This window comes from Capricornis sumatraensis, chromosome 6 (genome assembly GCF_032405125.1).
Source record: "Capricornis sumatraensis isolate serow.1 chromosome 6, serow.2, whole genome shotgun sequence".
NCBI classification, from domain to species: domain Eukaryota; kingdom Metazoa; phylum Chordata; class Mammalia; order Artiodactyla; family Bovidae; genus Capricornis; species Capricornis sumatraensis.
In genome coordinates, this window is record NC_091074.1 from 86263978 (window position 1) to 86278479 (window position 14502).

The window sequence follows — 14502 nt, forward strand, 5'->3', positions numbered from 1 at the left end:
TGTAATCAATGAAAAATGGTAGCATCATCAGCATATGTGGTGTTATTTTAAACTTACGTAATGACTGGTACCAGCTTCATAATTTTTTCCTTCCAAAGTACCATTTTGGTGTGTATAACAGTAGCATTTGGCTTTAATTATAACATTAAGAAAACAGAAACCTCTGTTACATTTTTGCCTTAAGTTTAAATCTAGGTCAATTTTACATTTCATTAGATGAGTTTCCAGTATCTGTTAAAACAAATGAGCCCCTTACTCTTTTTTTCTATTAATTTGATAAGTTATATTTAGTTGTGAGGGGCAATTTCTTTAGGATTTCTACTTAAGTAGATAAATCCCAAAATTCCATTTTGGTGTTAAACCTTTTAGATTAAGAGATAGTTGAAAACAAATGTGCGACAACAGGAAAAAGTACAAAATGACATTCACTTAGAATGTTATTACCCATCAAAATCATGATATATTCCAGAATATTTAATGATTGTCAAGTGTTCAAGATACATTAGGTAAGAAAAGCTAGCTATAAAAGTATATATACAATTATCCTTCAATTAAAAAATAAATAAATTTTAAAAAGTGTCTGAAGTAGCTGAATCTAAATAGCAATTAAGTATTAACAAACAAAAAATGTGTGTGTGTGTGTATATATATATATATAATAGCATTGACATATATACACTGCCACGTGTAAAATAGATAGCTGGTGAGAAATTACTACGTAACACAGAGAGCCCAGCTTGGTGCTCTGTGATGACCTAAGAGGGGTGGGATCAGGGGAGTGGAGGGAGGTTTAAGAGGGAGGTGATATATGTATAGTTATGGCTGCTTTGCTTTGTTGAACGGCAGAAACCAACACAACATTGTAAAGCAATTTTCCTCCAATTAAAAATAAATGTAAGAAGTACATATATATGTATACATACACACATAAGTAGTGTGTTTTTTAAAGAAATATTTATTTATTTGGTTGCATTGGGTCTTAGATGTGGCATGTGGGATCTAGTTCCCTGACCAGGGATCGAACCCAGGCTGGGGGGCCTCAGAATCTTAGCCACTGGACCACCAAGGAAGTCTCAGTAATATGCTTTTAAAATAAATAAGATCCTTTCACTGTTTCCCTCTAATATATCCCTTGTAGCTCAGTCGGTAAGCTTCCCTGGTGGCTCAGACAGTAAAGAATCCGTCTCCAATGAGGGAGACCTGGGCTTGATGCCTGGGTTGGGAAGATCCCCTGGAGGAAGGCATGGTAATCCACTCCAAGATTCTTGCCTGGAGAATTCCCATGGACAGAGGAGCCTGACGAACTACATCCCATGGGGTCACAGAGTCAGACACAACTGAGCAACTAAGCACAGCACAGCACAGCTCAGTTGGAAAAGAATCTCCCTGCAACACAGTAGACCCAGGTTTGATTCCTGGGTTGAAAAGATCCCCTGGAGAAGGAAATGGCAACCCACTCCAGTATTCTTGCCTGGAGAATCCCATGCACAGGACAGCCTGGAGGGCTACAGTCCATGGGATCCAAGAGTTGGACACAATTTAGCGACTAAAGCATAGGAAATAAAATTAAACTTTTTTTGTAATCAATTTAAAAACTTATTCAAGGACTTCCCTGGTGGTACAGTGGATAAGAATCCACCTGCTAATGCAGGGGATATGGGTTTAATCCCTGGTCTGGGAAGATTCCACATGCCAGGGAGCAACTAAGCCTGTGCACCATAACCACTGAGCCCACACCCTGGAGCCCACGAGCCTCAGCTACTGAGCCTACACGCTGCAACTATTGAAGACCATGTGCCAAGAACCTGTGCTCTGCAGTAAGAGAAGCCCTGGTCACCGCAATTAGAGAAAGCGACTTAGCAGTAGCAGCAGCAAGTACAACAATGAAGACCCAATATAACCAAAACCAAATATTTTTTAAAAACTGATTAAGCCATTGTCCCCCTTTGTCTTTGAGAGAATTTTAAGTTGAGGAAATATTTCCCTTGTCAGATTGTTTTTACTTCAAGAAAATATTAGAGCTGAATTTCAAAAGAAAATATTAGAGCTGGAAAATATTAGCCCAACTTCTGCCAAGGAGACAGAAATTTGGGGAAAAAAATGAAATGGTATTTCAGATGTCTTCTTTGGCTTAATTTAGCCAGTTTTGGTATTTAATTTGAAATCCTCCTCTCACTCTAGAACAATGTAACAGGAAACAATACTTGAACAAGGCTTGGTGTGCTTTGTATCTTCCCATACAAGCCTTTGTGTCTGCTGCAGCAGTCTAAGCAAGAGAGGGGCCAAGAGTTCTGGACACACAACAGGAGAAAGAGAACTCTCAAAACTGCTGGTTATATTACCTTTGCATTTTCTCCCTTTTCCCCTTCTTTTAATGGCTAGAAGCCACTAAATTTTAAAAACAAAACTAAGAATTTGCTCATTTGAATACATATGTCCATCCATAGAGAAGGAAACAGCACTGGGAAAAGGGTTTCCCTTTATCAACATAAGGGGCTGTCTCTGGTCAGGATCTTTTCCTTCTGTGTCATAGCAATCTTTTGGAAAATTCACTGGTTCTTTCTTCCTGTTACATTTTAATTCCACTTGGTCACAAGCAAACTTGGAGATCACCTGTAACCACAGAGGAGCTACAAGTCTTATAGTGTATCTGCCCTCTTCTAAGCTATGGTAATCACACAATATGTTTTCCAAACTAGAACCCTTGAAAGTGAACGGGGGTAATAAAATTAATTAAAATTAAAAAAAAAGAATTTGTTAATTTGAAACAATAACTGTGGAAATCTTTATTCCAATCATGGCTGTTTCAGGTCTAATCAAACAACCAGAGAAAAGAACAGAGGGGCCTAGCTCCTTCTCAATACCCTGTGGAGCTGTCTCCTCAAAGAATATGTGTGCGAGTGTGTATGTGTGAAAGTCTAGTAAAAAAGAGAAAGAAACAGACACTGAGAGAGATAATAAATGTCTAACTTTTATGATCAGAAAAAAATGTTATTTTTATAAAATAAGAGAATGCACAGAAACCGGAAATTCACATTACTAACCAAGAGTAAAAAAATTAAGTAGAATTAATAGATATCTAATTTCAATTCTATAAAGAACTTATCTTTCTTCTTAAATGTTGTATGAAAATTTACCATACATTCAACCAAAAGAAAATATCAATAACTCTAGAAAGTTCAACTGAAATTAATAGCAGCAAAAGTTTAAAATTTAAATCCAACCAGTCAAAACTGAAAACTATACAGTAACAGTAGCATCTGTCTTACTCTGAGGCACAGAGCCTGGGACACAGGAGAGGTACCCCATAAATATGTATGTTATAGGACGCAGTGTGCCAGGCACTTTTGGAGTCACCATCTCATGTAAGTCCTCCCTATACCCCTCACAGGTCCCCCCCGACAGATAAGGAGCCTGGGGTTCACACAGGTTTAGTCATCCCTCCAGGCCTACATCATAGAGCTGGTGTTCACACCCAAGCTTGCCTGACTGCAAAGTCTATGACACCTCTCACATTTCTTATCCCTTGGATTGTATCCAACATATCTCAAATAAATCATTTCCTTTCCTAAAATTAATAAATAGAAACCAAAATTCATGAGTCTGTTAATTAGTCTTTTCCATGGTGGAGATTCCTTGATTTTGATTTTTCAAGAGAAATCTGTGCATCTGCATATATGTATACACATTTTATAAATAAAATTTATAAAGTAAAATTTAAAAATTAAATGAAACTTCATACTGATTTTTATACAGTCTCAATTAATTGTCAGAGGGAGAAGGAAATGGCAACCCACTTCAGTATTCTTGCCTGGAGAGTCCCAGGGACAGAGGAGCCTGGTGGGCTGCCGTCTATGGGGTCGCATAGAGTTGGACACAACTGAAGCGACTTAGCAGCAGCAGCAGCAATTATATCAGAAAAGACTGACTAATACATGGATATCATTTTGAAAATAGACCAAATAAGTCAAAATAAATATCTCCAACCTCATCAACTTGGTGTGATTAAAGAAACAAAAAAATTTATGAAGATATTGGAGTTAGTCATATCTGAAAATATTAATATGATGGCAAAGAGTAGCTTTTTTTTCTCCTTGATAAATCTAAGCATTATCTTCAACTCTTCCTTTCAAATACAACTATACCTTCTCTTAATCATTAATTTTATTGAAAAGAAGCATGATTTTAAAGAGGGTATAGATAACAGAAAAAGAGTATACACAAAAGTCTATGAAACCAAACAGAAAAAAAAAGCCTGCTAAGACTATATAAATACACTGTGATATTATATTGTATACAACCTCAAAAGAAAGAAACTAATGCTTAGACTTTACCTTCCTGGAATCCAATCTTGCTGGACTATAAATATAATGCCCCAAACGAGTATCAAATGGTACAGTGTATGGTCTCTTTTCAAGTATCCTGGTATCTGGCCCATCTCCACAAGTTTCCTTTACTGAAGAAGTCATTGACAGGTTAAGTTTTGTTAGTTCTTCACTCAGTTGATCCACAAGAAGTTGTTGTTCTATTATTTTTTCATTCTTTATAGAAGAAAGAGAAGAATTTAAAAAATGGAGAGACTCAGTATGGGTTAATGATTAAAAATAAATTGTACATTGATCACAAAATCACAACTACCTTAACAAAACAATAAAGCCTAACTTATCCAGAGACTAGCCTTCTGGGCCTTCCCTGGTGGTCCAGTGGCTAAGATTCCACAATTCCACTGCAGAGGGCATGGGTCCAATCCCTGGTCGGTAAACTAAGATCCCACATGCTGTAAGGCGCAGCCAAAAAAAAAAAAAAAAAAATTCTAAAAACCAACCAACCAACCAAACAAACAAAAACCCCAAAGACTAGCCTGCTGTTCACAAGAATTTAGGATTGTCCTGAGTGTTAAAAGCTTTTGAATAGTAAGCAGGAACAAATACAGCTAATGAGTTAGTACAAGACACTGCCCCATACACTGTGATTGGTTAGCTCGCTCAACTGAAGCACTATGATTAGCTGATCTTTATAGAAGTCTGAACTTTCAGAGTGAAATCCAAGAAGTAACAAAAGACTAGAAAGTTGAAAAGTATAGAAAACGGCAAACAGCTAAGATGACAGCAAAGGAGACAGAAAGTGGTAACAGGTGCAGTGAAGTGAAAGCCTTTACTCAGTGAAAAAGAAAGCCACAAACACAGAGATAGAAGATAAGCAACTGAGAGTCGTGGGAGAACGAACTTGGAAATCAAAGGCAGAATGTGTTGTTTATGGGTGCTTGGGGGAGAGAGAGACACTGTGTAGTTTAGCTTTCTGTGTATCCTCTAAAGAAAAAATTTGAAGTACATAAGCTTTGTTTTATAAGCACAAAATTATATCAAAAAGAAAGGTCATTCATTTTAAATACTTCACATGTACTATAATGTTTAGATAGGGGGAAAAAAGCAAACCCTAAAGTTTCACTGTGTTAATGCTGAACTATAAAATGTACCTTTATTTTAAAAACCACATATTCAGATAATAAAAATATAAAACAATAGCATATAAGTTGAAGGGGGATACTAAATGGAGTCCTTTTATTCTCCAGGGAAAGGGTAAAAATACCAGTTTAACTGTTTTAAGTCAAGAGTGCATGGTATATACTCCCCAGGATAACCACTAAAAACAGTGAAAGTACAACTTTTAAAGCAATTAAATCCAAAAAAATGTAAGAAGGAGAGAAAAATGAATATAGAGCAGATAGGATAAGTAAAAACCACAATGGTGGGATTATAACCAGAATATAATAGTAATTATATTAAATTCAGAAATGAACTCACAATCCAATTAAAGGATAAAGACTACCAGAAAGAACTATAAAATTGTCTAACCTGCTAATTGCAAGAAACATAACTAAAATCAATAAAGAAAGATTAAAGGGAAGATGGAAAAAGAGATACCATGTAAATATTTATCAAAAGAAAGTGGTATAGCTATGTTAATATAAAATAGACTTAAATGCAAGAACCGTTGGGAGATAAAATGAAGTTAAAAAAAGATTTTTTAAAAAAAGGTCAATTCACCAGGATGCTGTAACAATTCTACATTTCTAGGTACTTAATAACCCAGCTTCAATATATATAAAATGCAAAAATTGTATTTGCAAGACAAATCCAAAAATTATAGTAAGAGATCTTAACATCCCTCTAAAATACTGATAGGACAAAAAAAAAAAAAAAGACCAAAAAAGTGAGTAAAAATATAGATTTGAATAAGAGGATTAACAGAATTAGGAGAACTCAATGATAACAGAATACAAATTCTTTTCAAGCATATCTGTAATATCTACAAAAACTGGCCTTATGCTGAGCCATAAAGCAAGTCTCAACACAAAGAACTGAATTTAAATGGACAACAATGCAATTAAGCTAAAAATTAATAAAAGGAAATCCTTCATGTGTTGGAAATAAAATAACTAACTATATAACCCACAGGTAAAGAAAAAACTCACAATAAAAATCAGGAAAAATTTGAGCCAAATGAGGAATGCAGACAAAGATAAGCTTAGGAGGAAACATATAACTTTAAATGCATATATTATAGATGGTTAAAAATATATAGAAAGGCTAAAAATCAATGAACTGAGCACCCATCTAAACAATTTAGAAGGATTCTATGCCCCTAAAAAAAGCAGAAAAAAACTAAACAATAAAGATATGGGTAGAAATTAATTAAAGAATAAACAAACATATACCAGAGAAGATCATCAAAGTCAAGAATGGCCCTCTGTGGGCTTCCCCAGCGGCTCCATGGTAACGAATCTGCCAGCCAATGCAGGAGATACAGCTTTGATCCCTGATCTGGGAAGATCCCACATGCTGGGGAGCAACTAAGCGCATGCAACGTAACTACTGAGCCTGTGCTCTAGAACCCGGCAACTGCAACTACTAAGCCCAGGTGCTGCAACTACTGAAGCCCATGTGGTCTAGAGCCTGTGCTCAAAGACAAAAGAAGCCACTGCAATGAGAGGTCTGTGCACTAGAGAGTAACCCCCACTTGCCACAACTAGATTGAAACGCTGGAGCAAAGCAACGAAGACCCAGCACAGCCACAAATAAGTAAATAAATAAAATTATAATTTTTAAAAAAGAATTTAGTCTCTGAAGAGACTAAAAAAAATTGATAAACCTCTGGTGAAGTTGATCAAGGAAAAAAAAAGAGAGAGAGAGAAGGCACAAATAACCAGGAATGAAAAACGGGATATCATTACATGTCTAAAAGCATTAAAGAGGTGAGACTATTATAAACATTTCAGCATATTTATTGAAATATGAAACAGCTGTTACATTCTTAGAAAAACAGACCTTACCAACAAGGGGGCAAAAGGAAAATGTGACTGAATTCATAATTAAACATTCCACAGAGAAATTTTCCAGGCCCAAATATTTTTCAAGTGAATTCAACCAATATTTAAGGAAGAAATAATACCAATTCTTCACACACTCTTCCCAAGGATAGAAAAAGAAGGAATGCTACCTAAACTATATTATTAGGTTAACCTAATAATTATTGCTATTGCTAAGTCACTTCAGTCGTGTCCGACTCTGTGTGACCCCATAGACGGCAGCCCACCAGGCTCCCCGGTCCCTGGGATCCTCCAGGCAAGAACACTGGAGTGGGTTGCCATTTCCTTCTCCAATGCATGAAGTGAAAAGTGAAAGTGAAGTTGTTCGGTCATGTCCATCTTAGCGACCCCATGGACTGCAGCCTTCCAGGCTCCTCCATCCATGGGATTTTCCAGGCAAGAGTACTAATAATTATTAGGTTAACCTAATTTGTTACAGTATCTGACAAGAGTATTTTGAGAAAAGAAAATATACACATGAATAGACATGCTAAAATCCTAAACAAAATAATTATAAACCAAATCAAGGACATTTGTAGAAAAGAGTAAATTAACACAGAAGACTTGACTGCTATCCTTTGAAGGACCTGCATACGAGGTTGTTCATTGGCTGGTGTCTGGGAACTCGGATCCTAACAGGGTTCCCAACACCCTATCAAGTAAGAGTGGCTCACTGTGCTCAAAGTGTTTGTGCAGACAAGGTGGTTTATATTGAACACCTGCTTTCCTTTCCTTCTGCTAGTCTGGAATTCTGGTATATGGTGGTCAGAGAATGCCTTCATGGCCAGTTCTCAATAAAACCTGAGTCTCCTCAGTAGACAACTCTTCACATGAGTTGCCACAATCTTTGCTGGGGGAGTTAAGTACATGTGGGTGACTCCACTGGGAGACAGTTCTTGGAAGCCTGTGCCTGATTTCTTCTGGACTTCACTCTATGTCCCTGTTCCATTTGCTTTCTTTTATTAGGTCCATGCCTAGTAAGTCTAGTCAAGGCTATGGTTTTTCCAGTGGTCATGTATGGATGTGAGAGTTGACCATAAAGAAAGCTGAGCACCGAAAAATTGATGCTTTTGAACTGTGGTATTGGAGAAGACTCTTGGGAGTCCCTTGGACTGCAAGGAGATCCAACCAGCCCATCCTAAAGAAGATCAGTCCTGGGTATTCATTGGAAGGACTAATGATGAAGCTGAAACTCCAATACTTTGGCCACCTGATGCGAAGAGCTGACTCATTTGAAAAGACCCTGATGCTGGGAAAGATTGATGGCAGGAGGAGAAGCGGACAGCAGAGGATGAGATGGTTGGATGGCATCACTGACTCGATGGACATGGGTTGGGGTGGACTCCAGGCGTTGGTGATGGACAGGGAGGCCTGGCGTGCTGCAGTTCATGGGGTCACAAAGAGTTAGACACGACTGCGAGACTGAACTGAACTGATGAGCACAACTGTATGCTGAGTCCTCCAAGTACAACATCCAACCTGAGGGTGGTCTTGGGGACCCCCAGCATAACAGTACATCATAACCCCCCCAAAAAAAGGTTTATTTCAGGACTATAAGATTGGTGTAAAAATTGGAAAAATCAGTACAATTCACCACATTAACAGAATAAAGTGGGAAAATCATGATAAAGAAAAATCATTTGATAAAATGTAATATCCATTCATAATAAAAATTCTCAGCAAAGAATGTTTCCTTGGTTTGATAAAGAATAAATAAAAAAATACCTACAGCAAACATGATACTTATAGTGAAACAGTGAAAGCTTTTCGTTTATAGTTGGAAACAAGACAAGAACATTTCCTATCACCACTTGTATTCAATACTGTATTGAAGATCAAAGTCAATGAAGAATTGTTAAAAAAAAAAAAGGCAGCATAAAGATCATGAAGGAATAAAAATGTCATCATTTGCAGATGACACGATCATAAACGAAAATCCAAAAGAATTTACATAAAATATCAGAATTTAAAAATGAATTTTATCAAGTTGCTTGGTATAAGCTATCAATATTCATAAACCAATACAGTTACACATACCAACAAACAAGAAAATGGAAATCTGAAGAGATTCCATTCATAGTCACATAAAAAAATACAGCATCTGGGAATGAATCTAACAAAAGATGTTCAATATATAAACATAAACCCAAAAAAGTCATTACTGAGAAAAACCAAAGAAAACGTGAGTAAATGGAGGAATATACCAAGTTCATGGGTTAGTGATACATCTACACTTATCAGGAACCTACAATAAATAAGAAATGTGACACTGGTCCAAAGACAGGCAAGCCAATGGAGTACAACAGAAGTCCCAGAAATACACCATACATTCATGCATGAAGGAACCCTGACTTGTGACAAACAGCACTCAGAATAGTGGTGAAAAGATGGCCTTTTCAATAAATAATGCTGGAACAAATGGATATCTACCTGGAAAAAAACTGAAATTTGACCTTTACTTTATCCCACATACAAAAATCAGTTTCAGGACTATAGAGCTTAAATATGAAAGGCAAACATAATAATGGAAGACTTAGTCCAATAGGAAAACAAGCAGGAGACTTGAATGAGCATTTCACAAAAGAAGGTACCCAAGGACTTCCCTGGTGGTCCAGTGGTTAAGAATCCACCTTATAATGCAGGGGATACAGGTTCGATCCCTAGTCTGGGAAGATCTCACATCTCACACTAAGAACGTGTGCCACAACTACTAATCCCAAGTGCCTAGAGCCCATGCTATGCAACAAGGGAAGTCACTGCAATGAGAAGCCTGCTCACTGCAACAAAGAACAGCCCTCACTGCAATGAAGAGTAGCTCCTGCCGCAACTAGAGAAAGCCCAGGTGCAGCAACAAAGACCCAGTGTGGCCAAAAATAATTTTTAAAAAAGAAGGTACCCAAAGACCAAAAAAAAAAAGGAAAAAACATGAAAAAGTGCTCAACTTCACTAGCCATCAGGGAAATGAAAATTAAAACCACAATAAAATAACATTACATACCTGCCATACACAACTACTGAGCCCACGCACCCAAGAGCCCAGGCTCTGCAAAAAGAGAAGCTACTGCAAATGAGAAGCCCACACACTGCAACTAGAGAGTAGCCCCCACTCTCCACAACTAGAGAAGCCTGTGCACAGCAAAAAAGACCCAGCCCAGCCATACATAAATAAATAAATTTTTAAAATCAAGAAATACATTTTTTAAAACACAATAAAATAACATTACATACCTACCAGATTGCCTAAGATCTAAAAAATTCACAGTAACAAATGCTAGCAAGCAAGTGGAATAGCAGGAATGCTTATACAGTGCTGGTGCAAGTTTAAACTGGAAAACAAGTTTGGTATTATTCACTAAAGTTGAAGATTTGCCTACCCTATGTATGATCTAGCAATTCAGGCACAAATGCAAGAGAAATGCATGTGTGTGCACCAGGGGACATGTATGAGAAAATTCATAGAAAAAAAATCTAGCAACAGTAAAAAGAAAAATAAATTGTGAAATAGTCATACAATGATATCCTATACAGCTATAAACTAACCAAGCTACAGCTTCACACAAAAACGTGGATGAAGTAGAATAGACAAAATGTTCAGTAAAAGCAACCAGATACTAAAGAATGTATACTGAATGATTAAATTTATAAAAATTCCAAAACTTAAATTGCAGAGTTCAAGGATATATAATAACCACAAAGGAAAGCAAGGAAATTATCACTATCAAAGTTAGGAGAGCAGCTCTCTCCGAGGAGAGACTGAGATCTCCTGGGGCTAGCAGTTTGCTGTTTCTTGAACTGGTGGTGGTTAGGTAGAAGTTCTCTTTGTGATAATTCACTGAACAACACATTTTAGTTTATATATGTTTTCAGACAGTAAAGAACCCGCCTTCAATGCAGGACACTTGGGTTTGATCCCTGCGTTGGGAAGATCCCCTGGAGAAGTGAATGGCAACCCACTTCAGTATCCTTACCTGGATAATCCCATGGACAGAGGAGCCTGGCAGACTCCAGTACATGGGTTGCAGAGTCAGACACAACTGAATGACTAACACTACTTTCGCTATGTTTTTAAATTAATACAGAGATAGAATGGTTAAAAAAAAAGAAGAAGAAAGTAATGTCAAAATTAAAGTCTAATTTTTCCTGGATCAGATCATTATTCAGGACAGTAGTTACTCCCTGATAGGAAGCTAAAGGCTTTAAATGAAATGAACTGTATGGGGGACGGGAGGGTTCACAGCCGGGGTGTATAATGTTGGGTTGGCCCAAAATATCTTATGGAAAAATCCAAACTAAATTTCTAGCCAATCTAATACTTAGGGACATACCATGTTACACTGAAGGCACATCCATGTTAATACAGAAAAACTAAGATATAGACTTTGAAAGATTTGGCCAAACCAAATGAGCAAATCATTGATGGAGAATAAAACAGTAATCTAACAAATCAAAATTTTAAATGATGTGTTTACCTTCCAACACTTAACAATATCCCATCGCCTATTACTCTGGCAAACAACAGAAGGGAAAGTATAAAGAAAGGATAACTACAACATGACTTGCAAATTAAATTCCTGGGTATTAGGCTCTATATTTGTGAAATATAAGTCAAGCTAACAATAAAAATGTTTTCCCTTTACACCAATTTAGGGGAAAACTGTAATAACTCTTTCAGGTGTTTGTGTTCAGAACTCTTCAACTGAAACCTATTTTTGCAAACATTCCTACTTATCATTTAGAATGCTATTTTAGTCAGGTACTGTTCCAGTGAAATACACAGAGCAAGGTACATTAACTCTACCTGTAATCTATTCACTTTTTGTGCTTCTTTCAAAGAAACAACATGTCCTTTGTTTTCCTGCACCATCATTTGCACTTGATTCTTTAGTTCCTTCACCTCCAAGTCCTTCTGATTAAATACTACTTCATCAGCAGCAAGAGCACACTGGGAGGGGGGAAAGAAAGCACAAGAGAGAGTCACCATGGAAAATATTCAAGAGAAATCACCTAATACCACAAAAACTGTGGTTTAATGATAGCCTGACAATGACTCTTAAAATCTTCTTACCCTTTTTTTCTTGTTTCTCTATTATAACGAAGGCAGAAACAGCTGAGAGGACCTATCACTGGTATAATGTAATAATTAGTTACCAAAGAGATAGGAAGACAGTCCTTATTTTTATTTCTTGTATTTTAAGACTGAAGCCAGTTATTCAAAGTCTACAGTACATTCAATAAGGTGTTTACAAGTTTTCTAGAACTGCCATGAGTTTTTTAATGTGGGTCTTCAGAAATCAAAAAGGTCACATTTCCCAAATTGACCTATATAGTATAAGAATGCTCTATATTTATAATGGATATTTAAAAGAAGAACATTTGCTAACTTTGCACCCTTTCACTACAAAGAGATATATTTTGAAGATGTTTGGAAACCTGGTTAAATATATAGTTTTCTTAGTTCCAGGTGAATTATTCCTGTCACCAAATAAACTTGGAATATGCAAATAATACTTTTAAATTTTGAACTAAATAAATAGAAAATCAACATTGGTCAAGGGCTTACTTTATACTAGATTGTAACTTGGGATTTTAAAAACATCTCATTGAAGAAATTAAACATTTTCATGAAGAAACTGAAGTTTAGTGAGTGAACACCATTCCAGGACAACACAGTGGATAAACCAAACTCCTGACAGTCAACCTCAGGGCCTGTCTGGATCCAAAGCCTGTGCTCTTTCCACTAAGACACAGGACAAGAGAAGAATGAGTAGCTGATTTGCAAACAAAATTGCATTCTCAAAAACACAGCATGCACATGACTCCTCAGGTGGTGGCATGGAGATGGACAGGCCTCTCCACTGGGAACCCATGGACTGAGGCCAGCCTTGATTTTGCCACAGCCTTCCCTTGGGGCTTTGGGAGAGTTTCTTCTTTTTTCTGCTTGGGATGTTGAATGACCACATAGGACAGGATGCATGACCCTGATGGTCCTTATAACCCTGTTTACGTGACCTTTATGACTTTTCTCTCTTTAAAATAAAATATTCATTAGCCCATATCCTCTGCTCTGGGCAATTAACTGTCAGTCTGAGAGCTTACAACGTGATTGTTCTCCCAGTGCTGCATACAGTGTTGTTACATGTACTTTATAAACTACAGCTTTATTGTTTATTTTTTATTTAAAAGTGTTTTTAAAAAGTGTTTATCTGTAGAGTATATTCATGTTCACATAATGCTCCTGTGTTCAAATCATGGAGGAAAAAAGCAACAAAGTCCCTTAAGAGGTATTTATGAGAGGATGGAGAACCACTTAAGAATATCCTGATGAAGCAATAAAAATGGTTTTATTAAATCTCAGCACATGAGCATTTTTGTTTAGTATTCTATGTGTCAAAATGGGCAGGCATAAAGTAGTTCTTCTGTATACTGAAGGAGGAGAGTTACCTGGTGCAAAAAATCTTGTGCAATTGTTGAGTTACAAGCTAAAGTAGCCACATTTTTCATAGGGTACTATTTTTACTGTAAAGAACAAGAGATAAGATATTCACATTTGGGTGTGTGACATCATTTCAAGGAAAACAACTAACAGTTTTTACTGCAAATGATAAAATTCAAGTTTCGTACAAAAATCAGAATTTTGGAAAACATTTCTGCTACCATAAACTTGACAGCTCCTAATACTTAAAGATTTTGCAGGAGGTGAGATCAGAGGTGATATTAATAAATGTGATTTTTTAATATTATATTGTGAATATGTTAACACTGAAAAATCTTCATAACTTAGTAAACAAATATTTCTCAAGTATCCAATGCATGCTGATTCAAAAATCACATGTGGATAAAAGATCCATTCAAAATGTAAGATAAAAATCAGTGAACTGTAATGTAACAAAATGGTTTCAAATCCCACACAAGTAACCATTAGGAAATTTCTACTTGTTGAGTTTTGATGTAATATCAAAGGATATTCACAATTACCTGAAAAAATCACTAATATATTCTTCCCCTCCAACTACAAATCTAGATGAGTCTGGATTTTATTCACACACTTCAACTAAATATATTGCAACAAACTGAATGCTGAGAGATATGCGAATCCACCTGTCTTCTATTAAGTCAGACATGAAAAGATTCGC

At 36.5% G+C, this 14502-nt stretch overlaps 1 protein-coding gene across 6 annotated transcripts in view; it reads right to left on the reverse strand.

Moving 5' to 3' along the window:
* KIF27 (kinesin family member 27) overlaps positions 1-14502 on the reverse strand; it is an 81151-nt gene that overhangs the window by 50987 nt on the left and 15662 nt on the right. For all 6 annotated transcript variants that reach the window (XM_068974161.1, XM_068974162.1, XM_068974164.1 and 3 more), the window contains 2 exons: positions 12168-12311; positions 4335-4541 (listed from right to left, as the gene is read on the reverse strand). In XM_068974161.1, the coding sequence (XP_068830262.1) occupies positions 4335-4541; positions 12168-12311 (351 nt within the window). The remainder of the gene's footprint in view (positions 1-4334; positions 4542-12167; positions 12312-14502) is intronic.